At 39.5% G+C, this 26,867-nt stretch overlaps 1 protein-coding gene across 1 annotated transcript; it reads right to left on the bottom strand.

Annotated features, from left to right (window-relative positions):
• Positions 1 to 267: 267 nt before the first annotated feature.
• On the bottom strand, positions 268 to 26,867 carry mthfd1l (methylenetetrahydrofolate dehydrogenase (NADP+ dependent) 1 like). Its single transcript, XM_079475326.1, has 28 exons — positions 26,401 to 26,867; positions 24,817 to 24,901; positions 24,628 to 24,678; positions 24,479 to 24,532; positions 23,956 to 24,080; positions 23,748 to 23,848; positions 23,332 to 23,474; positions 22,981 to 23,092; positions 22,574 to 22,650; positions 22,338 to 22,435; positions 21,182 to 21,355; positions 19,934 to 20,070; positions 19,745 to 19,791; positions 18,954 to 19,061; positions 18,493 to 18,567; positions 17,493 to 17,595; positions 15,825 to 15,901; positions 14,675 to 14,815; positions 14,382 to 14,450; positions 11,719 to 11,830; positions 8,860 to 8,999; positions 8,739 to 8,780; positions 6,835 to 6,935; positions 6,568 to 6,745; positions 5,392 to 5,499; positions 4,821 to 4,973; positions 1,477 to 1,590; positions 268 to 1,220 (listed from the first exon to the last, which is right to left on the bottom strand). Exons 1-27 carry the CDS (start codon positions 26,625 to 26,627, stop codon positions 1,501 to 1,503), a joined length of 2,928 nt encoding a protein of 975 aa, XP_079331452.1. The 5' UTR covers positions 26,628 to 26,867; the 3' UTR covers positions 268 to 1,220; positions 1,477 to 1,500.

Below are 26,867 nucleotides of genomic sequence, written 5' to 3'. Positions count from 1 at the left end.
CTTTGCTTTTGCTTCTTAATGGGGAGCTTGACTTTTGTGTTGTATCTCCAACCAAATCCCTATAAAAACCAATGCTTACAAAAATGGTTCCCAATACATATGTGAAACCAGCCCCAATCCCACACACAAATGAATCAGGTTACTTGTGGAATGGAAAAAGGTAGCTGTCATCATATAGAAGTTATCTTATTTTTTCCTTAAAAGTGTACATCTGCTCAGTTTTAACTTTTGATAGTTCTACTATTGTGAATAAAATCTGGGTTTATTAGATTAGCAAATCATTGCATTGTTTTATTCACATAGCGTTTCAACTTTTCTGATTTGGGTTTATAATTAAATTATATTATATATGCATGTTCTCAATTAAATTAACTCACATCACTAAAACAGTTTTACTCCTAACACTCGCTGTCACCTCGTTCTTTAAGTGCCCTTTACACTGCTGAATGTTTCCCTCAACACTTGAAAACTACAGGTTTTGCAACTATTGCAACACAATGAATGGAGCTCCTCTCCTTACTCCCGTTGCGCACTGTAGTTAAAGCCTCTGAATTACAGATAATGGTGAAATGTTTCACACAAGATTGTCTGGCATGTACATTCATGTTCAAAAATGTGCAAAAACTATGAGAAGTATGTTTTAAAAAAACATGCATTTTGATTCTTTATAACAGAGAGAGACAAAGAGACCGAACAGGTGTCAAAAAAGAACCGCAGACAACATCTGGAATTTTTGGGGTGGTTTAGTGTCCAAATAAGAGCACCTTAGACATTGGATTCCAGTCATAATTGTCTGTAACACATATTTGAAATTGAAGTCAAATACAGTACAAATTAAAGAGAATGTTAACAGTACGCAAATGCAAAGCAAATAAAGGTATTCTCTTGAATACTGTTGACATACAGTAGGTTATTTAAAACATTAAAGCCACAAATATTAAAGCATTTATACTATGTATCAAGCCACATGGAATGCGCTTGGAAGCTTTTGTGCGTCATTGCATTGTAAACAGTGAAAGTATGTAACTAGAAGAAAAAAATCCAGACATTTACTGATCAAATTGAAATTCATAAAAGAACATAAAAAGAGGACTTAAAATATTGCCTTAATAAAATAAGAAACTGTTAAAAGTGTAAAATTCTCAGTGGTATGTTGGCACAGGGCTGTGGATGAGATGTGTGTGAATGAAGGTCTAATCTACAGAGATACTGCCGAACATCTGAGAACAGAGAAGACACATTTTTGCATACATTAAATCACACAAACCAAAGTTCATAAAGCACACAAAAATAAACGTTGGAGTTGAACAAACTACAACCTAGATTTTAATCAATGCTACCCAAATACCATCTTGTAGTTGTTCAAAACAGACCTTCTTATTTTGGGATTAGATATGATCTTTTTGGTGTGTGGCCTGGATGAAGTGCGAAGACAAAACAGCATCACTGTTTTGACACACCTTTGTGTCATCTTACCATTCAAGGGCTACACAAGCACGTTCAGAAGAGTCCTTTAATCTCCTCCGTAACAGGATCAAGGTCAATGTCATAGAAACAAGGCCGTGTAGGTAATCCAGGCATGGTGCTCATCTGTAAAACAGGTACAATGCAATGAGCAAGAAGTCTTTCTGATTGACGATAAATCTTTGGGAAACCTTGGATATATCTGTCAACTAAAATAGATATTTTGTCAGTTATATCAAGCACATTAAAAACAATGTGTGAACAATATATCAAGCCACACAGTGTCAGACTGTGAATGGAGGTATTTTAAACTGCTGCAGCATGTGACAAAGATTCTATTATAAAAACTGGTAATTCAAGAGATACAGCAATGTCTCTATATACATTTTGTAAATATTGATACATCAGTGCAATTACTTATTGAATTGCTATTTATTAACCTTTATAATATTACTTATTTTGATCCTTTAACAACAAAATTCAGTCAAGCTGACAGACAAATGAACAGCACCTTAAAATAGCACGAATTGAAATCAAGTGACTAGCACACATGAGACACAGGCAAAGGAAAGTAATTATCGTAATGAAATTTCATCATTAAAAAGAATGACTAAGACAGAAAGAGAGGAAACAACACATCATTTATCCAGCAATTTCACCTTCCCCACAGAACATTAACCTGAATTTCACAGAGGTCTCAGATACTGAAGTCTGTTGCACTGGATCCAATGAAAAAAATCTTTAACTGCCCTGCTTACAGACTTATAAGAGGATACACAATCAAATACTTTAGTATTGATTCCTAATGGCCAGTAAACATTTGTTTTCTGTGGTCATGTGAATATTTTCTGTATACTTCACATCAAACCACTGTGGTGTCCCATCTTAGAACAAAGGCCCATCTCTCTTTCTCCCTCTCTGAATAATTCAATCAAAAGAAAAATGTCTTTCATCCCTGATGACCCAGGAGTGGTTTATTGGCTTACAAGAATAAATGAACTTCCTTGCAGATGATGAGGACTGGTGATGACAAATTTCCTGTTTTTCTTTCAAAGCAAAAAACAAACACAGAATACGTCCCAGTGCATTTACATTTATTTTATTACCAGTACAGGCATCTCCACAACTGTATTTCAATCCCTTTAAATGTACCTGGTCATGTGTGTATTGACACATAAAAATGGCTTGTCCAATCTGTATATCTAATGTTGTTGTTTTCTCAATTAAGCCAATTTGTACCCCCAATTATATCCATGATTAACACACCATTATGTAATTGCAGAGAGCCTTTAAGCACAAGTAAACTCAAAATCTTGCTGAGTAAAAGTGTCTGTTACAAGCATCTGTTCATGGCAGTGTGTTGGTCAGGTTGCCAGAACACCATAAGCCTTCCAGCAGTATCATCAGGAATCTATTGTGCGGCTTACAGCAGACACGGATTTGAGCAATAAATCCGAGCTGTGTGGAAGCTATGATCCATTGAGTCTAATTGTTTTTTGGCTGACCCCTCCCTCACATATCTGGCATATGACATCAGCCACTTCCTCCTGTTACCCCCACTAAGTCTGCTTTTGTCCCACGGGGACTTCTATAGAAAGAACCAGGCAGACAAACGGATTCTCTATGTAACTGCAGGTTGATATAAGAGCGAGAGAATTTTGTATCGTATGGACCCTTATTTAACTGACACTGAATTAAGAGCATTCAGTGAAATAAAGAAAGATACAGACATGAAGACAGATTAAAAACAGTCATACAGACAGAAAGGGAAAGAAAAGACAAGAACAATGAAATAAAGAAAGACAGATAAAAGACATTAAAATACAGATAGGAAGACGTATAAAAATACAGATAGGAAGACGTATAAAAATACAGAGAGAAAGACGTATAAAAAGACAGAGAGGAAGACATAAAAAAGACATATAGGAAGACATATAGGAAGACATTAGACAGATAGAGGGATTAGACTGAAGTTCAAAGCGCTGGCAGTAAAGTATGACAGGGGTTGAGGGTGAGGGGTCCCGAGCGCTGGCCGTGCGTCCTGCAGCAGCCCTGCGGAGATAAAAGTGAACAGACCGGTGACCAAACCAGAGGGGCGGGGTCACAGCAACCCAACCCCTAGAACGCTGCACTGTGGACTCCTCACCCCGACCCTGAACCTGCATCACAGCCTGGACCTTACTCTCAACCCGGAAATTAACTTCCTTCCCTAAGCCTCACCCAGCCAACACAACACACCATAACATGCACTACATACAGAATGGCTGACTGGATCAAACTGGATAAAAGACAATGGCTGGTCAGCACAAATGAACATCATCACAGAGCAGATGGAGCGCTAGGGGATGAAGATACTGCCAAGAACGTTGTGAAATTACCGTGATAAAACGGCAGACAGTTTTGTCTAAAACTCACAAAGAGCTAACGTTGCTAATATTGCTGTGTCAGGATAATCACGGCACACAAACTAAACACAACAATGTTTTAAGAGGACCATAAAGCCGGAGGGTTTACGCTTTTTGTAGAAAACAACCTACAGATGTCTTATAGCTTTACCAAATAAAATGGGATAGAATAAAGTCAAATTTTATGACATCTTTTACAGATCGGCGAAATACCTCAAACATTCACTTATGTACACAAACATTCAGGAAATTTATTTTTAAAAAATGTAGGGAGAAAAGATTAAAAAGAATCAAAGTGGAACAAAATTAGACAAAGTGTAATAGAAAATAATGAAAAAGGCTGGTCTGACGACCCTAAAGTTAAACGTCTTGAAACAGTTGTTCCTAAAGTGAACCAGCGGGGGTTAAATGAGAACCACAAACACGCGCACACACACATTGACAAGCACGGGTCTTACCTGTCAAAGTCAAGTTCTGAGCCCCATCTCACACCACGCCGTAAGGGTTTGTTTTCACAGCACATAGCCAAGCAGACTCACAGGTTTCATTACAAACCCTAACTGAGGCCTACTTTCATTAATAATAATAATAAAAAACTGGCCAAATATTGTAAGGAATTCAGACAGACAGATATACCCGCCTTAGGCTAGCCGATATTGGCTTTAGGGAACCAAAACATAACGGCCAATGGAATTCGGCGAAGGGCTGTTTTTAAAGGGCCCGGCGAGGTCATAGATCACAGGTTCAACCATAATCCTGGATCCTATTAGTAACTGAAACATCCACCTACTTACCAGCAAAGGAAGTAATAAAAGACACAGATGCAAGGCAGCAGATGGCATCAAGAGCCAAGAGCCAACACATATCTAGAGGGAAGAAGTGAGTGGGGGGAAAAAAAGGAAAAAGGAAATGGAAGACAAGAGTTTCAAAATCAGATTTAAAGATACTCACAGTTCCAACTAAAGGGTAGATAAACCCTGCCCCGATGCTGGCACGCACATCTCTGATTGGCAGGACAAAACCTGTGGGAGCACCCTTTTTCTCCGGCATGTGAGAAAGAGACAGGTGGGTCTTGGCCATGCAGATTGGTAGAGCACCAAAACCCTGCGAGATACAGTTAAAGGGATACTTTACCCAAAAATGACAATTCTGTCATCATTTACTCACCTTTGAGTTGTTCCAAATCTGTATACATTACTTTGTTCTGATAAACACCGAGATAGATATTTTGAAGAATGCATTTAACCAGACACGATTACCCCCCCATTGACTCCCACAGTGCCCCAGAACTGTTTGATGACCTACCTTCTTCAAAATGTCTTCTTTTGTGTTCAAGAGAATTTAAAAAAAGTATAAAGTACATTTCTCCTACTGCAATATGGGGGTCAATCTGATTGGTTATAAGCATTCTTCAAAGTCTACAATGAGAACCTAAAAACATATTGGCTCCAAAACAAATGAACACACCGCATACACACAGGCCTGCATGATATTTAATAATAATAATGGTAATCTCTCTCACCTGTTGATTGTAGTAGTCTATTTTAGCTTGAGCCTCAGGCGATAACTCAATGTCAGCAGCACCATAAATCTTCTGTGCAATTGTCCGAATCTTCTCCACAATAGGATCCTGTGGAAAAAGTCACAAAACATTTTCTTACCACTAAGAGCTTTACGGAATAGCAGTAATAGTTAAAAGATTCCTCCTAAAAGCTAATAGAAAAAAGATGTGGTCGACCTTGTTATGGGTGATGTCAGCAAACCTATTAAATATGTCTACAGTAATTGGCTAATAAGGGATGGGTCTCTGTCAGTGACTTAATCATATGAATATTGACGAACGAGATATAATGTTGCCATATTTAAATTAGTTTAGGGCTGTCACCATATGAGATTTTAACTTTACGGTTGATGCCCAAATATCTCCACGGTAACGGTATTATCATTCAATTAAATGTTAACATAAATGCTATAAAATTCTTTAATTTAATTTAGTTTATTGTCTTCTGATTTTGCCAAAAAATCACACTTAAAATTGGAGTGCATGTATGTATTAGAAAGAGTCTGTAACCTTTGTGGTTCTTTAGGCAAGATTTTAACGGGTGCTGAATTGTTTACGATATCATGGAAGTAAAAATAATTCAGTATCGATAATCATGGTTTTTAATATGGTCTGTGATATAGGAGGCCTTTCGGCTACCCCTTTGACTACCATAGTAGGACAAAATAATTTCTAGAATTATACAATAATCTTTGGTAGTCAATGATAAAAATAAATATTTTTATTTTTAAATATCTTCATGTGTTCAGTAGAACAAAGAAATGTATACAGATTTGGAATAACCCTCCTTTCTGATGGCCAGAAAATCCCCTATAGCCTTTTTTCCGGATAAATGTTTGGGATTGTAAGTGTCCAAACCTCTAATAGGATAATAGAACCTAGTCAAAGCCATGAACACAAATTACCAAGAAAGTGCCTTTCATAGCATCACCTAATCAAAGTCACAACCTCCAAAAATCACTAAGGTTAACTGAAACCAGCTGACGGTTTTACAACCCCATCCCACCCTGACTGGGAAAACTCGTATGTTCAGACCAATTAATAAAGCATAAAGCAAAATACATTTCTGATAATGTTTAAAACATCCAACTTGTTTATAAGTGAAATTCTGAAGCAAAATTACAAGTCTGGCCTCACCTGCAGACTATAGAGGAATCTGAAATGGCTCTCACGAGACGCAACTTCTTTTACAGCATGTGCCAACTCTACAGAGCCCCGCCCACCTCTTGACCAATGATTACACGGCACAGCAGCTGAGGCCCCAGAATCCTCTGCGATGCGACACACCAGGTCAATCTCTGATTGAGTGTCAGTGCTTTACAGAAAGAAAGAAAAGATATTGACACTCAAAACTCACAACTACTACAGCACAGCCTGACACCGTTTAGTTTAGATTGGTCTTACATGAATACATTCAGAGCGACAACCACAGGAATCCCAAAGAGATGAGCGTTCTGAATCTGCTTTTTCAGGTTACTGCAGCCCTCCGCAACCAGCTGCAGATTCTGATGAGACAAAAACATAAATCACTAAATATCAATTATAGATAGAAGATCTTTTTTCCGAACACACACAGACTAAACTCATCTTTGTCTAAAACGAGAATTTAATAATAGCTAGTTATTAATTCATAAACATCTTATATTAGAGGTTAAAGGAATTTACTCACTCAACACTAATAAAAAGCTCGAAGCAATTTTATGAGGCTGTTAAAGAGTTTGGGGGAAATATTTACATGTTGTACATATAAACATACACAGGCACAATAAACATTGTTAATATTGTTTTGCAGAGTGTCTTGAAAACATGCATGTGGATTGTATCCATGTTGAGGTCAAACACATTGTGTTTGTCTTTTAAGTGGACTTTAAAAACAAGAATGTAGTGGAATAAACTAGCTGAAAGCTTGGTTGCATTCTTTTACATGGACTGAATCGTTTGTTATTTTCTTTATCAGAGGATGAGTAGGTTTGTCCTTGAGAAAACCATCTACGGTGCTTTCCGGAGTGAACCTCCTGTTACTTTTTACAAGCAAACTGACGCTAGCAGAGCAGAACCAGCCTCGGACAATAGACATCCAAAGCTCAGGAGACAAGCTTTGGTGCCTTCTGTTTCTCATTAGAAAACCGCACAATTAGCTTAAGCACTTGAGTTATTTTCCCAGCTGGGCTGGTTTTAGGAAACACTGTACCTGCTTTTCATCACTCTTTCTAGACTACAACTCCCATTACGCCTCTGTGCCTCTACCTCCATAAACAGACACTGTATTTTCCCTGTTAATTGAATAACACAAACCACACTAGGGAGAAATGGGGGTCAAAGGAGAAGGGCTATGGGCCTTCGGAGCGTAGCAGGGCGCGGCAGGCACTCATTCACTCATCTCCCTCTTCCTCCTTTATTTTCTTTTCAACATTAGGGAGCAATATCGCCACTCATTGATGGGGTAAGATAGTGCATACAAGTCGTAAAGGACAAAACTTGTATTTGCTATGGTAGGTTTCAGCAGCAGCAATATAAACAAACGTTATGTGGTCCAAATTTAGAATCGACAAATAATCAATAACTAGTTAAAATTTGTATACACAATAAAGCATTAATGTTAATTATTTTTAACATACATAAAATAAATTATATATTTTAATGTTATATTATTAGTCACTAGTAAGACCAATAACCATATACAGACCGGAAGTTAATTTTAGGCCGGGCATGTGGATCCAATAAAACCGTCTATAAAAGTGATTGAGTTCTCGGCTGCTGTAACACTTTCTTGTTTTCCAATGTAATACTCAAAGAATTATGCACAAAATCTGCCATTGTCCACTATAACCCACCATTCAGACCGCCAACGACACCCAGCGACCAAGCGAGGTGATGTCATTCATTTCAATCAAGAGCCGGCGACATCCAGCGACACTAGTGACCATTGGTGACAGGAAGTGGGCGTGTCTGGCGACGTGTCAGTTGAGATTTACACAACTTTATACAAATGATGTGCGTCTTTCAGGAGCGAATCCCAATAGGAGTATAGCAGTGCATCTCACGTCAGCAGTTTCTCGTCTGTTACTGTAGGGTTTGCTTATAAATGTTTAACCAAAGCTAGAAACCCCTTCTAACAACCTCGTAACAAGAGACTAGCGACACAGTCGCTGGCGGACAGAATGCAGTGTTGTGCTCTTGTTACTTTGAGTAGGACTACTAGTATGACTGATAAATGGTCTTTACTTTTGCAATGTCATAAGGTGATGTTAACATCACAGAAACTAAAAGAAAATTGTTCAAGTAAAAGTACGATGAACATCTCTTACCTCGTCAACATATTCTTTAGGCAGCGGTACACCAGCTGTGACCTGTAAAAGAAACATAACAATAAATGTTATATATTTAAAGTTTGAAAAATAGAGATGCTACATGGGCAGAAACACTTACATTTGGTCCACCTCCATGCATCTTCAGAGCCCTGACAGTGGCTACCAGCACCACAACATCAGGCCTCAGTCCAGATGTCCGGCACTTGATGTTAAAGAACTTCTCCATGCCGATATCAGCACCAAATCCAGCCTCCGTCACTGAGCACAGAAAGAACAGCAACAACTTTAAACAACATTTTTGGGGTCCAAATAAGACTTTATATTTCCAGATTAAACATTAACTCTATTGTGCTCAAAAGACATGTGAATGAAAAAAGTTCTGTGTTATAATTGCATAAACTCTTACAACTGCATAACATAATTTTCTCTGAAGGTCTGTATGATTTTTGTGTCATCATTATCCAAACCTGTATAAAAGTCTTTGTTCTGCTGACCACAAAGAAAGATATTTGAATGATGTCATTAATTTAACAGATTACTGTCATTCTTCCAAATATATTCCCCTGTGTTTAGCAAAACAAAGAATTTTTTTACAGGTTCGGATCAACTTGAAGGTGAAATATCACTTTAAATTAGTTGGTCAAGAATTATGATTTTTACCAGATGAATGGGTTCAACCTTATGTACACACATGCTCTCACTCACGTACACGGGTTAATTTAATAAGCCGTGTCCCCACATTCCAGGCCGAGTTATTGCCATTTATTCATAACAATTATATAATTACAACCGTTTCAAAGTAAGCATCAGTGCAAGCCAACATCTTCCATTCTTTTTGAGCATCAGAAACAAGCACTATAAGCATTATTCTCCGGTCTCTTCCGCCTCCCCACAAGCCACTAATGTTTATTTTGTGTGTAAGAGACATGTACTGTTTTTTTTCTTAACTGGTCAATATAAAACGTGAATGTACCACTGAACCACTGTACCACTGGAGCATTTCTACTAATCCATTTTTCCCAGAACCCTGCAAGTTTCCTGTGCTACTTCCCAGGCTTTTGGAGCAGGAGGGAAGGGGATGGGCAATGTTGTTATTTCCACTTGAGAGGACTGGCACTCATTTTCTAAGGCTCTTCGTCTGCGTGTATATGTGTGTGTGCGTGTTGGTCTGGCATTATGTTTTGAACGGCGGTAACCTCCTGGTGTCAGTCTTTGTTCTGCCGTTCTACCTTTGGTCCCTTTCCCGATGAGGCAAAGCCAGATATGTCCATCACAAATTCTTCAAGAATTTACGAGAGAGCGCGGAAGAAAAGGAACTAATTTTATACCTAAACACTATTGAAATGTAAAAGCATCCTATCAAATCAGTATATGACTGAATCAGTTTATCTTGAAGGCATTGCTTATGACCTTGGGAAAACCAGGTGCAAAAACAAAGTCAACCACCCCCAACTGGGTTTGACAAGACTGGGAACATTAAAACGAGTATATAACCCGTTTTTATGTCATCCACACACCCTCCAGACACAGATTTACAGTCGTCTCAGTTCTGAGGGGAATGTGAGGCGAGGAGTATGTTATTGGCTTTCACAAATCCACACTGCACAGAACCTGGAATGATCAAGTCATCTATCAGTCTGAGGCTAAAGTGCCATCAGCTTCTTCTGTGTAGACCAAAGGTCACCCTCATACCGCTCTAGTATTCCTCAGCAAAGCAGTGCTTTTGCTGTGAAGTGGATCTGTTGTGTATAATCAGCTGATATGCAGTGTCCTCCCGCTCACCCACAGCGAAAACACAGCATACCACACATACCTTGGCATCAGGTAACGGTTACAACCCCCCCCATCATTGAAATTTTACAAAAGTCAACATAACTCCCAGAATTCCAGCTGTTTCTTGAGGCTGATGATCTGAGCCTCAAAAGGACTTGAACTTAGGAACGAGAGTAAACTAAACCGCTCAACTAAAGCGGTCCCCATCGGCCGTTCTTTGCAAAGTAGCAAATCAAATCATCTCTAATAGCCCTGCAGGGGGTTCTAGCAATGTCTTTATTTAGAAGGATTTACATGCAGACATAAAACAAAAAGATTATAAAAATTATGCCGTAACTGGACACAAATCTGGACACAAATCCTGGGCTGGTCTGGTTGGCTGTGTTTTCACCTAGTGTTTAGTTTGTCTTGAGATGATGAAGGTTGAAAATGTCTCTGATGCTAGCATGGACCACAGGGCCCTCAGCCATTCTTAGCATTCTTTAAGTGTCTGGGACAAGACATTGAGAGAGGGAAAGGGACAGAGTTAAAAGAATGGGGGGAAAGCAATAGGAATGAAGGAGAGAGACGTGGATATTTTACACGTGTGGTGGGCCAAATCTTTTTAAATGCACTATACAGCAGAACATAAAAAATGTGCAGTTTGAAGATTTGAAAGACTTTCTAATCATTTTATTTTGTGTTTAATAACATAGAAATATCATCCTCCTGGTATGAAACAATGGAAGTCAATGAGATGTTTATTTTGCAATATAACGAAACACACTGTGTATGTAAAGGTTAACTAGGTGTGAACATTTTAGAAAGTCCCAAGTACCAAAAGAGTGAACATGAGAATATTTTAGTGTATGCACGTAGGTTTTGAATGTGTATGTATGCTCAGGTGTGCAGGACTGATAGGATTAACTGGATTCAGCTTAAAAACAAAACATTCCTCTGAGGTTTAAGATAAAGTATCCGGTTCTTTGCTCGGCTTTACGCAAGCTGTAGAGGTTTCCTAGAGCTCTCAGGCCGTGGCTGAGCATGTGAAACCAGCCTGACACATGAGCAGAGCCCGAAGCAGAAAATAACCAAGCGTCACCGTTTTCGGTTAAACGTACCCCCGCATAGCCATTGTCTCTGGCCAGTGAATATGTGCCCTATAAAAACAGCTGTGGTGTGCAAATGAATGCATTTGCTTGTATGCGTGTGTGAGCACACTCACCGACGTAGCCTTCTTTTCCTACTAATTTGAGGGCCAGCTTGTCTGCCAAGACGGAGGAGTTTCCATGGGCGATGTTAGCGAAAGGTCCGGCATGCACGAACACTGGGGTGCCCTGGCATAAGATAAATAACAAACAACAACAATTCCTGTCAGAACCCAATGACAACTTCTTACATTAGCACCTAATGGGTTCACAACTGACACAGTGTCACAAAAGCATCTGAAAATGGTGAATTATTATTAAAAAAAACAGGCATTTTAACAAAATCTTAACATATACGGTATCCTTCAACTACATAGTTCAAAACTTTAGAAAATGTGTTTCATTATAAAGTGTCAGAAGGCATAAGAAGACATGTGAAAATGTGGGTCTTGAACCCATGACCCTGTGGCAATCCGTAAAGTCCCACGGAAAGGCTCCGACACGTAAACTGACAACTGAACGGACAGGAAGGAGAAAGTTCAGGAAGATGGAAAAGCAAGAAATGGAGTGATGAAGTAATTCGAATTCAGGAAAAGGAAGTAAAATCTGGTATGAAACGGAGGTCAAATTTGTTCTCTGTCCATGGAGAAACAGAAAGATTTCCTATATAAACTAACCATTTATCAGTGCATGCCAGCAACCTCATATCACCACATGAGCAGACCCTGATAATTAAATATTCTACCCAAGTGCAAAGGTGATGTGTTTAAAAGGAGTCAAGCGGGTTAAGCGAACAGTGTTCACATCGAGGCGTCACCCTGTTAGGTACACGTTTGCCAGTGGCTTGTCAACATCAATTACTTTTAAAGTGATTCTACCTGTTTATCGAATAAGTGATAACTTTACGATTGATTTGATTCATTATCCAAACGCATTTAAAGAAGTCACACAGCACAATGAATGTTGTTATTCGGTTTGTCGCCGACACCCTGTGTGTTTGTTTGTGGCTTCCAAGATGCACGCAATTTAGGAGTATGCTTTCTTTATAAGCAGAAATAAAAGACCTGCCGTACAACAAGTTAAACTTGCCAACCACCTTATATTCCACCCATTTTTATTTATAGAAGCGTTGAGGTCGGCTCATAACATATTATTACTATGATAAATACAAATCAGACCAATCAAAGAATATCTCAAATAGTTTCTTCGATTCATCTTCACACTATTTCAACCAAAGCATTAAAAAAATTGATATCATCTATATCACTGCTGCCTATCCATCAAGTCTGACTAAAAGAATGAGAAACTGTCTGTATGTGTGTGACTGTGTGAATGGAAAGCAGATGTTTGGCTTTCCAAAGAACTGTCCTCTGGAAAAACTATCATATCAAAAGATGCAAACCGATATGACGGGACACCTTTGCCCCGCGAGTGTGGAAAATGGGAGAGATGTGACGTGCCAAACCCAGGACAGATAGAAAACAGGAAAAACCAAGCGAGACAGAACGGAGTGTGGGTTCGTTTTTTTTTAAAGGTGCAATGGTGGAAGATTAAGGAATATCTATTGACAGACATGTCTTCAAAAGATTAAAAAGACTTTACATGATGAAGTGTTATCTTTTTATTACATTAGAATGAGCTATTTACGTACAACGCAGGTCCCCTTGCATGTAAATCGCCTTGTTGTTTCTACAGTAGCCCTAAAAGGACAAACTGCTCTACAAGAGCGCATTTTGTAAATACTTTAACTCCTTCGGCAAAGAAGCAAAAACATGACAACATCTTAGCCCTGTGTCAGACCAATAGCGCTTCGAAACAGAGGGGTGAGTGGAGGACTAAGCTGCTGGTTGCCATTTGCAACCTCACCGCTAGATACCGCTAAATTTTATACACTGGACCTTTAAAGGAGATTTATGGACACCGATTTGAAAGTTCTTTTCAGAATTAAGTTCCAATTAAATCAATTTAAGCAGTTTTTGGGTGCATACGGGCTAAGGTTAATAAACCTAACCTCACTCAACTAGACAAATATCCGATTAACACAACTTACGCTCTCTCTCAAAAGGGCCTCAAGAGTCCCTGAACACACGCAAGTCCTTTTGTTTAGTCATTCACATACCAAAAACACACACACACACACACACACACACACACACACATCCCAATCCCTGCAGGAATAATACATCCCCATGCAAAAAGACAATTCCCACAACCCTTTGCGGTCTGTTCCATCCTGATATGATTCCTACTCGCAAAAGAAACAGGAAACCAGGCAGGAAAGTTCTCTCAAAGCAATTCTGCAGCCGCTCTCTAAAAACACGCAACTCCTATGCAAGCATACACGCATGCACACACCGAACATCAATCGCGAGTCATTAGCATGTTTAAAAGCTGTAAAGATGAAAGGCATTCCAACAATCAGGCTTTTCACCACTGTCTATTTCTCATTTCCAGTTTCTCTCATGGCGCTCGGGGTGTGACAGTTGAAGAGCGAGACACACACCCACTGAGCCAAAACCAAAACCAGATGTACTTATGTTAGTGCGCGAGCTTTCCGTTTCATGCTTCTAATATTCTATCGCTTCACCAACGCAGAGAGTATCAAGTTTGGGAGTTTCCATCAAGATAGCGCGGCTATGACCACTGAGTGCATGGATGTGTGTGACAGAATATAAGAAAAATAGCGCACAAGCGAGTGCCTGTGTAAAAGATACTAACAAAACCAGGGAAGAGGTCTCACCTCCACTGTCTGCATCAGTGTCGGTTTGATGGCGTCTTTCATGAGGACTGCTAAAGCACCGGTCACACCCTGAAAGAGAGTGATCGATAAATGTCAAAATATTTTTGTTGAAGCATCAAGTGGGGTCTGATGCCTTTACAGTGATTAACCGTCAGAACTTCTTGAAAAGGATATTTGGCACAACTTTCTCTTATAGCGTTAATGATTGAGACATGAAACGTCTCAATGCTAAAATAAATAAAAATATCTAATTCAAATGTTAAGCGGACAACTGGTCGACAGTCAACACAAACCAGGTCATCTGTGGTGATCGGCTGGCCGTTTCTGCTGCTCCCTATGACCATACGTCCCAATCTGGCCCTCATGTCAGCCAGCCCATCGGTCAGTGCCAGGATGGCCATGATCTCACTGGCCACAGCTATATCAAACTGGGTCTGAAAAAAGATGAGAGGTTACATACGGACTATCAAACACACACACGATAATTTAGGTGATTTCCATTCAAATGACTCTTCGGGAGGCGGTGAGATGTCATCAGACACATCCGCAGACATCTGCCAGGGCTGGTTCTTTATCGTACAGTATGTGAGCAAACTGCTCCCACATGTGTCCATGTCAACCCCAGCTGGAGTAAAGCTGAGCTGTCCTGGTTTAACTCTCAGCTAATAAATACTCCTTTAATAAAACAGCTGGGAGCAGATAACGGGTGGCCAGATGCCTTATCAGGAGAGATGATTGGCCGCTTAACAGACATCTCTTGTGTCATTAGCACCTGTCACATAGCTACATGGTAATGTTTTTTTCATAAACTAATATTATAATAACATTTCTTCATTATGTACAATATGTATATTATAAATGTGAAAATATGTTGAAAAGGAACAGTTCACCCAACAATGAAAATTTCTTTCTTTTGGCTGAACTGTCCCGTTAACTTGCTTGTCTGCAAAAGTTTTGCATTTCAAAAACAAACCTTTACTTTGTCTAAAAAATGCACACACAGTACACTGCACTTCCCCAGAAGACAACTGCTGTGCTGTAGCGAACGTTTCAGAGGTTTTGGGATACAGTTGGAATGGGGGGAGGTTAGGGAGAGCTTTGGATGAATGCAAGCACATGCTTGGCCAGCTCACGGGTTTGCTATGCAAGCAATAACCCCTTTTGTCTCCCCTTTTTGAAACATTTGCTTTTACTTAGCCTGTGTCCCATTGAGGTGCATTCTGTTATCTGGCCGATTTGGTTTAGGGGTCATTATTCCTGACAGCTGTTGACATACCGCAAGACTTAATTAATTCCAGTTTAAGGAAATAAACGTAAAAGTGAGAGAGGTACAGAGGGCGAGAGATATAGAGAAGCAAATACTGATTGAGAAAACAAGACAAAACTTTGGTGTAACACGAGGATATTGCTGTTTAACAAAATGAAAACTTTAAAATCACGTACCTGGCGGGCATGGCCTTTTTCAGTGTTGGCTTGGCCAACAGTGATCTTTCGCAGGAATCGGTCATTGGTATCAACAACTGTGATAAACGTAAAAAAAAAGTTAAGAATTGATTTGACGTTTATAAAAAATATTTACGTGCTTGAGGCAAAGACTGTATCTTCTTAAACCTGCTCACTTACGATAACATAACAATCTGGTACAACTAAAACACTTCAGTTGTCTTTCCTTGAGCTTTTTCTCATTAATTCAACCTTTTCACCAGGTTGCAATAACATTAGACTGCGATATCTGCTCAGACATAGCTGCTGTGTTTGAAAACAAAGCCTGTAGAGAATAAATGGCATGAGGGATCTCAGCTGGATGCTAAGTGTTGCAAGCTGGATAGATCTTGCAAATCTCACCGTCACTGTTGAGATGTATGAGGCAATCTAATGAATCTCACAAAACCAATGACCTAAGAGACCCAGCGCGGTTTAGGCCGAGGGAAACCATAACCTCACAATAACACGCATTCCTCAAAGACCTTGCACATTTTTTCGGCCAAGCAAAATGTGGGATGGGGCAATGAGACATAAACACAAACTCCCAAAGGGCACGGAAGTTGGAGAAGGAATTCAGACCCTCCGGTGTTTTCTCATACAAACGAAGAACAATTATAAGCCTTGTTTTAAAACATGACTGCGGTTTAGTACACTTGCAGGCTTTCGGCATCTCATTTCCCTCTTGTATATTTGTATCAGTTCATCTATCTGCGAGCGTAGGGCGTACATGAGCTACAGCGTAACATAAAATCTGAGAACTTCTATAACAAGGATGGAATGTGCTGATGTCAAACAAAAATCATCATTCACAGTGATACCTTTCCATAACAGACCATAGAAAACCCATGGGAAGCCTAATGGCTTACATTAGACTTTACGAATGTCGCAGAGACGATCTTCAGACATTTCCTCAGGTAGACATATAGAAACATGCACTCTCCCTCGGAGCAGGAGAGAGATGTAAACCTGGTCTTAATCGTCCAGGCCCCTCGTCTTAGCGTGCACTCTTAACCAGACCCATTAGACATTGCAGCGCTGTCACCCTAACGTTCAACTTTGGGCTAAAGGCAGTAGATGTTCCCAGGCGACCATAAGTAAAGCGGGAGACGCCCGATGCAGCTGAATGTGCAGATCTCAGGCGGGACAGCGTCATAATAAAACGCAGAAGGTCTATGTTGGGTTTCCTCAGCAGATGTGATGAGAATTGTAACTGGGTTCGAGGGGGCTAGTTTTCAAAGATTGCTCTGGAAGGATAACATAGTAACATGCGCAGACTAATGACATACATACGACTTAGGCCATGCATAGTTTACGCCAAAGTTCTGTCTGCCAACTAGAATTACTACAAATTGGCCAGTTAGCTGTCGGATTTAGGTAACATTTACCGCACATCACCTACTGTACTTCAGACTTAAACTCCTATAGAGTTTGAATAGGGTATAGAAACATCTCAGTGTATGTAAGAAAGTGGTAAGAGCATCTCTATGGCAACAAGGACTGGTACACAGTCAGTCAGCTTACTAGGCATCTTAGTATACTCAGCTTCCTGCAGCCTAAAACCTCTGTGACCTACCAAGCATGGGAAGAAAACTATGAGAAACAGTATACCAATACACCTGCACCTACCTCGCTGCCATGTGACCTTTTCAGGGTCAAGGTCAAGACGGGCAAATGAGTTGACCTCTTGTGGGGTCAGGGCATCAGGGTCAGATTTGTTTATTCCGAGACGCTGAAAACAAATGTAAGGAGACAAACATAAAATCTAGTATTTAAACATTTTCATAAATTCTGGCCTTGACTCAGACAAAGAATATGCAGGATGTTTTTCTAATTTAAATTATTTTGCAATTGAAAGCCCCAACGTGTCCATAAATGTCTTTCAAATTGTGGTTAAATTATAATCTTAAATTGTTGACTGCCTCTAACATTCAACTCCTTAAACATATCGGTAACACTTTAGATTAAGGTACCCTTTATGAAGATAAATAAGTAATTTACAAATGCGTTTTAAAGCAATTATAACTGCATGAATAAAAAGGGGGATTCTAACGAAAAAAACACTCTACAGTGTTCAGTCTAACAGCCTATATAGCAAACCACATCAAGATAATAATGAATATGCTTTCGAATCAAATAAATAATGAATGAATAGGTTAAAAAAAGTTAAAAATGTCTCAATATTTGGCATTTCGCGAGAATCCCTCTTTTTATTCATGCAGTTATAACTGCTTCATAATGCATTTGTATATTACGTATTTATCATTAATGAACACAATAGTAAATCATGTAAAGTGTTACCCACATATCATATAATATTTCTAAATGTAACTAAGCTCAAGCTGTCCCTGGGCAAACATAAACAGTTTTTGTGTTTGGAAGAGACTCCCAGCTTATCTGTGTAAGAATCAAAACAACACTTGCCGTGTTTACTTAAACAGTAAGACAAAAACATTTATGTGAACCTGCTGTGAATCATTTCCTCATAATGAGAACACGGTTTCAAAATAGCTTCATGAGGGCCCCTAATGGTAACTTGATGTATTGCATTTGTGTGCACAACCTCTATCCTGGAAAACTGATGTTAATCTAAATGAATGAACTGTCTGAAGTGTTCAACCAGACTCACCTGTAGACGACGCAGCTGTATAGGAGAAAAGCATCTCACACCATTAACAGATGGCACTAGTCTGTTGTACAAGGCCTGCAAAAGAATGTAAGTCAATCTCAATGTTGCATAATGGTTGGTGATCAACACAGATCTCATTGATAGAATGTAACTTTTGACCTGAAGCCATTCTGTAAAAGTGCTAAGAGTAGTTCACACAGAACACAAAAGAAGATTTTTGAAGAATGTTGTTAACAGCCCCCCATTCACTTGCATTGGTTACAAAAGCTGTTCTGTTACCAACATTTTTCAAAATATCTTCTTTTGTGTTCTCTGGAAGAAAGAAAGTCATACAGGTTTGAAATCACAAGAGTGAGTGTAAATGACGACAGAATTTTCATTTTGAAAGTGAACCATTTCATGAACCCAACATTAAAGCCCGTGGAGATTGAAAATCTGACAGAAACTCTGCAGTTGTTTACCTTGTCTGACTGAGTGGCTTCATGAAGAATGCGGGCATCAATAGCTGCTGCGACAAGATTATTGGCTGCGGTTATAGCGTGAATGTCGCCTGTGAGGTGAAGATTAAACTGGAAGAAAAGGAATAAAGACAAAGTGAAGTGCACAAGTTTACACACATTTATTGACATTTTGGTATACCCAGAACCCAATTTATATCAGATACTTTCAAGAATATTGAAAAATGCAACAAAACGAACATTATGGCACAAAAAAAGAGATTTTGTACAAAAGAGTAACAAGATGCTTTTCCAAATACAGTACTCTCCAATCACGCTAGAGTCACATGGCTCATCAGATTTCGCATATATTTGGGGAGCCTATGCAAGTTTAAAGAAATGATCTTAATAAAATGTAAAGGTTAAAACACCAAATACTTAGAACTTCATATTATTACATAGACATACAAATTTAGATGTACTAACATACACTGATTAACTAATCCATAATGAGAAAAAAAGGTTAAAAATACTGATCAACTTAATCTGTTAAATGAGTGAGAAAAGGCAAAATAATTTTGCAAAAGTACCAAATTACAATTCTTATTTCCTTATTAATTACACACAGAAATGTCTTATTTGACATTGTCTTAAAGGGACACACATCTTACAATATATATATATATTTGTATATTTATATATATATATCTATCCCTTTAATGACTATGTGATTCTGAAGTCTCCCATCAGTGACAGACAATTCTAAGGGAAAGACATTTGTGATAGTAGGAGACAGGATGTCTGTCCTCGCTCACCTCCTCCATAGGAATGACCTGTGCATATCCCCCACCCGCTGCTCCTCCTGTGGGGAGACGAAATAATGAAGCATGCTGATAAACAGACAGCAACACAAACATAAGACAACATGCCTGATATAACAAGACAATGTCAATCATAAACTTCTATATCAAACTGAGGTTGTGCAAACAGGCACAGAAGCGCACCTTTGACTCCAAAGGTCGGGCCCTGGGAAGGTTGTCGCAGACAGGCGAAGGCGTTCAGCTTGAGATGAGCTGAGAGGGCCTGAACCAGACCGATGGTCACCGTACTCTTGCCCTCACCCAGAGGAGTGGGAGTTATACTGAAACACACAGACCACCCACATCGTAAACGCACTGTTATTTTAATACAAACACCAACTTTTGTCCGTTTTCTCTTTCTTACTGTAAAGCTGCTTTGACACAATGTATTTATATAGCGCTTTTTACAATGTTGCATTTCAATTTTTATGAGATTAGAAATGGTCATAGATTGAACAAAATGAAATGTTAAAACAAGCTTCTAGTGAATATCTAATTCTTGGAATTTGTTTAACTGGTGGTACACAACACCAAATATATATCAAGAAGGCGCAAAACAGAGGTTCGGGAAGATTATTTCAGGTTTACTAATATTTGGTTAAACCAATAAAACATACAGCTGAAATGCCCAAAAATTTGTGATCATAATTTTTGCAGTGAATTTCTTGCAACCAACCAAATTTACAGTTTTGCACATTCAATCCAATATAGTGAAGGAGTTGCGACTAGCCGACTATGCATCTATTCATTTTCCCTTTCCTCTCTTCTTGCTCTCCCTCTTCTGATCTCGCCGTTTCAGTCTCCCAAGAACCCCATCAGCAACCTCTCTTCCTCTCTTTATGTGAAGCAGCTCTTTTGGCAGCACAGTAAAGGCATGCCACTGGCTGACAGTAATTGAGAGGGTTGTGCGGGAGGGCAGAGCCGCTTCACAGGCTCTGTAGGCAGAACAAAGGACTGAACTTAAAGAAAGGGGGAGGAAAGAGGTAGTGATAAAGCCGGGGGTCTGTGCATTCCCCACACACATGAAAGAGCCACCGGGCTCGGAGGGGACCGAGCCACACTTCACACACAGGGATGAAAGGGAGGTTCACGGTGGGCCTGAGAGCCAGCAGCTGATAAGATCCCTGAGCCCACCAATCACTCTCTCTAGGAATTTTTAGGTATAGTACAAACGCACACACACCCACACACACCTGAAACCTCAGTACACCCCCAAAAGCAGCTCTCATTTACTTGCAATACAAAAGGATGAATACAGCATATTAATGTACTAGTTTAATATGCAAAGACTACAGATTAGCTTTATTGTAAAGATCAACCAATGGCGTGAACTGGAGGCGGGATGTATAATACTGCGATTAAACCAAAGTTGAGTAAAGACAAATGCCGCACCCTGCAACCAAGACGTATTTGCCATCAGGCTGATGCGGGAGACGGTCGAGGAGGGACAGGTGGACCTTGGCTTTGGTGGTACCATAGGCCTCCAGCTCTTCTGGAAGCAGCCCGATCTCCTCAGCCAGCTGAGCTATGGGCTTGGGGGTCTGTGATCTGGAGATCTCGATGTCACTGTGGGAAACATTTAAGGAATTGTTCACTTTCAACATTTATTTTCATGATAATTTTCTCACCCATGTTGTCATTGAATATGTTAATGTATTTTTTCTTTAGTCGAAAAGAAATTAAGGTTTTTAATGAAAACATTCCAGGATTATTCTCCATATAGTGGACTTCAAAGGTCGAAATTACAGTTTCACTGCAGCTTCAAATGGCTTTAAACGATACCAGATGATGAATAAGGGTCTTATCTAGCGAATATTTTTAAAATTAAATTTTTTCAAAAAATGTATATACTTTAAAAACACAAATGCTCTCTATGCTCTGTTCTGCACAGCGTGCTCACAATTTCACGTAATCTGTAATTACGTGGAAAAGGTCAGGCTTGACATAGGTGGAAGTACCGAGTCGGTGTTTACAAGTTGAACGTGCAAATACTTAGTCAAACGCCGTTTACAAAAAAAGGGAGTAAAAAGGGAAAACAACGATGTCAGACGATTTTGAACTTGAAGATGAGATGGATTTTTTCGCCCTGCTCTACCAACATCAAGCGTGACCTTTAAACATTATTACGTATTATATGAAGTCCTGAGCGCTGTGCAGAACAGAGCAAGGCGAGTATTTGCGTTTATAAAGCATATACATTTTTATTTTTTTAAGAAAATGACCTATCGTTTCGCTAGATAAGACCCTTATTGATCGTCTGGTATCGTTTTAAGCCCTTTGTAGCTGCACTGAAACTGTAATTTTGACCTTCAACCATTTGGAGTCCATTGAAGTCCACTATATGGAGAATAATCCTGGAAGGTTTTCATCAAAAACCTTAATTCCTTTTTGACTAAAGAAAAACATTTATTAAGATCTTGGATGACAACGGGGTGAGTAAATATTCATGAAAATGTATGTTGAAAGTGAACAATTCCTTTAAAAGCCAGACACCGATTAGAAATAGGTTGTCAACAACGATGTAACTTTAATAAAGAACTGCTCATACCTGGGCACAGGTGACAGTGGCTGAAGTTTTAGTGGGCGGAGCCTCCACGGTTGGTACTGTTGTGCTTGCATCCACCTCCTGCAGCTCATTACCACATGCTAAACAATCAAAATACACATTTAAAATAAAAACTATTTCTTCATTCAACGCATACTAGTGCACAAATATGATGCAACAACACTCAAAATTCACATCATCACCACTTGCAAATAATACAACAGCAGAAGGTCCCTTACCTGCATTCTTAAAGCAGCGCTTAGAGACACGAAAGAAGAATCAGTCTCAACTCCATCATACCAGCTGTCAGTGTGTTCTAGGAAATAACATCATACATACGAAACCTTGGCACAGACTGAGCATCATTGAAAATAAAATCAGTCATGTTTTATTATTATTCCCATGCTAATTGAATGCTTGTGGGTTATGGAGAAAACTGCACGGGCTCTATATCCATTACAGTCCCTTGGCAATGGCAAGTCATGTAATGGGCTGCCTGCATTAATCCGTTATAGAGAAATCACATGCTTGCCTTTTACATCAAGTGTTTTTGGAAGACTTCCTCAATTCTCAAATGACTAAAGACCAGTGTATTTTTACTCTCAGACATGTATAACCTGCCAAGCAGCCTTACTTAGAGACGTACCTCTACCCAGAGCAAAGCCGAGGTTGATGACTGCCACCCCTGGCCGCAACCAGGTGGGTGGGAGACATTTAAGCCCTGTCTCCAGCATAACCACAACATCTGACTCAATGACCTAAAAAGAAAATGTGCAAGATGGTTAAACACAGGAAAGACATAATTAATTGACCACATCATTCAGCAAATACGAGTTACATTCAGAGTAAATCAACTTAGAAACTAGACTGCAACATGAAAGCTTGTACTGTATATCTCGCATCATTTATGAACAGATCTCTTTTCATAAGGCAGCACTGCCCCCTGCTGGTGAAAACAGAAAAATACTAAACGTAAAGCTTGAACTGCCCCTCTCACCTGTTTTTCTAGCGTCTCCGAGTGCCACTCACAGGTCTGCACCATCATGCCATTGTTTTGCAACAAACACTGAAGAGCCACTTTCAGGTGACCTTCCACACCCACCAGCAGTGTCATCTTGCCAACCAGCAGGGCATCTGAAACTACACAAAAAGCTAGTAATGAACAACAAGTAACTTGACAGAGTACATTTCAAAGCTGTAAATTTATAAACTTGGCTAGAATTGCTTAAAATTCTTGGTAGTTTGTGTAAGAAAAAAGTAATCATCGCAGTGGAGTAAGCTCATGCCAACAATTGAAATCGTAGTAAAGTGAATGGTTGAATGTAATTAAAATGAGATTTGTCCTGGATTTCACAGACAGGCTCACTAATATTCATATGCATTCTCTGTACACACAAACAAACAGACACACACCTTGTCTGGTGAGCAGCTCCAGCACAGCTTCAGCGACAGGTGATGTAAAGCCTTCTCTCTGATCCCCCAACGCCACACGACCTATATTCAGATCACAAACTCTGCAAACACAGACACACATGACGGCCTGAGCATCGAACACTTGCCAAGTGCCAACGTGTCAGATGGGAAATCTGTATGTATAAGCGATCTGCATATAAACACTCACCCATCCACATCCTTCTGTGGTTTGATGGCGTTACGAACAGCACTGGACAGGAAGGAGTGAGGCAGGTTCAAGAAAACACAATGAACACGAGAATCTTCATTCAACCTCAAGATCTCCTCTATCACCTATAACCATAGAAGCAGTTCATCAGAACAGTCCAGGAGTCAGAAGACTGCCGCCATCTCTCAAAATGATGTTTTATTAACAAAGTTCGGGAGGAACCTAAGCATATAAATCAGCCCGATGTTCCATCAGCAGCAATCACCTATCAGTCGAGCACGCAATCTCTACTTAATGATCTAGCCTGGTTCACCATCAGCAATCACCGTATCTACCCTATCAGCTCCTGCAAGCTCGGAGCCCACTCCCTGTACAACACGCCAAATGCGCATAACCTGCATTCCCATGCTTTACCATCTATCCCAACAAGGAGCTGTTTATTGGCGAGGGCGAACTCGTGAATAGAAGTTTATTTTGAGACACTAAGGCTATTAACTCTCAAATGTTGCAACATCAAGCTTACCTCATCCTCCGTGCACTGGCGCGGTAGACACATTTGTATCACGTTCAAGCCAATCTGTGTAGAGATAAAATCAGGAGCACAATAAATGACTTCAAACCCCATTCTGTAACTAAAATGTACATGACGATGAGGATGGATATAACAGTTACCTTTCCAGCCATCTTTTTGTTCATCTCCAGCAAATTGTCATCCTCACCAGCCTGTTGTGAATAAATATAGTTTTCACAGTGTCTGGTATATCAAAAGATATGTATATTGTTACATCAGTTATTTTTTAGAAAAACATAGACAAAACTTAGACAAATGTGTGTAGAATGTAGAAGGTAACTCTGCCAAACCTGTATAATTGCCAGTGTAGGTTTAAGGCCTGGGTGAATTTCTCCAATAGCTCTGAGCTCCTCCCTGCTTCTCTGAATGATGTCACTGTAGGTGACAAATTATCATAAAGTTACTTTTTACCATTCAACTCACTGTGCTAAACAAGATGATTTGATCTGAAGCCATGTTCCCCTTTTTCACAAATGCTGATGAAAGTACAGCACATATAAACTGACAAAAACAAGAAGTTATCATTTTTGTTGTCAGTCTTGCAACTGAGATATGATTAAAACAATATAGGCTAGTTATCTTTAACTGACAGCATTCGATCAGAATCAATGTTGACCACACATCAAACGTCAATGAATCAATCAGTTTGCCTGGTATTGAGCTTTGGGTCACAAACTTTGATCCTTAGTGCACAAGGGCACAACCAGTTGCCGGATTTCAAACTTTTTATCATTTTTAAATTCAAACACTATTTCTAAATTTAAGAAATTCATTGCTGCACAGCTGCAACATCAAAAAGATGAGACACATTTAGAACTTCATAACCTCTTGATAACGTTGCCTTGGAATCTGCTGCATCTGCATTTTTTGTAAAGCTGAGCCAAGGCATCTTTAGCGATTCTTTTTAAACCCTGAAGCATACCTGAACTTTGACTTCATTTGCAAACAGGTCATATCTAAAGAAATGAAGGGGATACATCCAGGCAATGGTTGAAAATCACGGAGTTAAAGAGTATGGATTTATTTCTCAGATTTGAGAAATCATACGTGAATTTACTGAAGTTAGTTTATATGTAACAGCATTAAAAACTGTATAGATACTTCTATATTGAAAAAAAACAACAATCCCATACAGGAGACACCTGTTTAAAGGGATACTTCACCCAAAGATGAAAATTCTGTCATAATTTACTCACCTTTCGAGTCCAAATCTGTATAAATGTATTTGTTCTGATGAACACAGAGAAATATATTTGGAAGAATGCTTCTAACTAAAACATATCTTGGCCCCAATTGACTCCCATAGTAGGACATTTTTATTTTATGTTTGTTCTGTTGAACACAAAAGAAGACATTTTCAAGAATGCAGGATAGCAAACAGTTCTGGGACACATTGACTACCAATCTCTGTCTAGTAGTAAACATTATTCAAAATATATGTCTCATCAGAAGAAATAAATGTATTCAGATGTGGAACAACTCGAGGGCGAGTAAATGATGACAGAATTGTCATTTTCGTGAAGTCTCCCTTTAAATCCGATCATATCCTGTAACACTGACCTACATCTTAAATACTTATATCCTAAAATGGAAACAATCAGATATTAAAACTAATTTTCATTTATATTGTTAAATTATCACTGTACTCATATGCAGACAATTTGTACGAAAAACAATCTCCATGCATGAAACGTTTAAAACCCAACGGAGCCAGAAGTTACATCAGCTGGCGCCTGGCGGCCAAACACCGGTAACACGTGGGAACACATCCGACTTGAAACACAAAGGAAAAGTTGCAAACACACCATTGTACAATCGTAAAAACACTCAACATTCCTCGGAAGATTTGTCACTGCTGTTTGTTTTAGTCTCACCTAATGGCACCTTCGTACATGGGTCCATCTCTTTTCCTTGCATGGCTTTTAAAGATCGCGCCCGTTTCGCTGCTTGAACTTACTTTCCGAGCCGGTTGATGAGAAACCGTACAACTACCAGCTTTGAATCTGCTCTCTGGGCTTAAAACCGTGATACCGGTGGTTCTTGGTCGTCGAATGTTCGGGTGGCTCCGGTGAGCGTGACGAAAAGCGACCGATAGCTTCATGGTGCTGCTGGAAAACGTCCGCCGCTGTCTGTTATTGTGAAGCAGAGACAGTGAAGAGTCTGTCTGGTGTTCAGGTGCTGTTCTGGACAAGTCAAGGGGCGGGAAAGCGCAAAATGTGCACACACGGAGGAAATGCGGAATTGACTTGGTATTACTCTAGACTCTTAGGCAATCTGTAAATAATGATAGGCTACACAAGTCTGGTCAAGAAGAGATGACTCACCTGGCTTGGCACACTGC

This window comes from Barbatula barbatula, assembly GCF_947034865.1.
Source record: "Barbatula barbatula genome assembly, chromosome: 15".
NCBI lineage: Eukaryota > Metazoa > Chordata > Actinopteri > Cypriniformes > Nemacheilidae > Barbatula > Barbatula barbatula.
The sequence above is the reverse complement of the archived record's forward strand: the minus strand, read 5'-3'. Positions and strand labels throughout refer to the sequence as shown.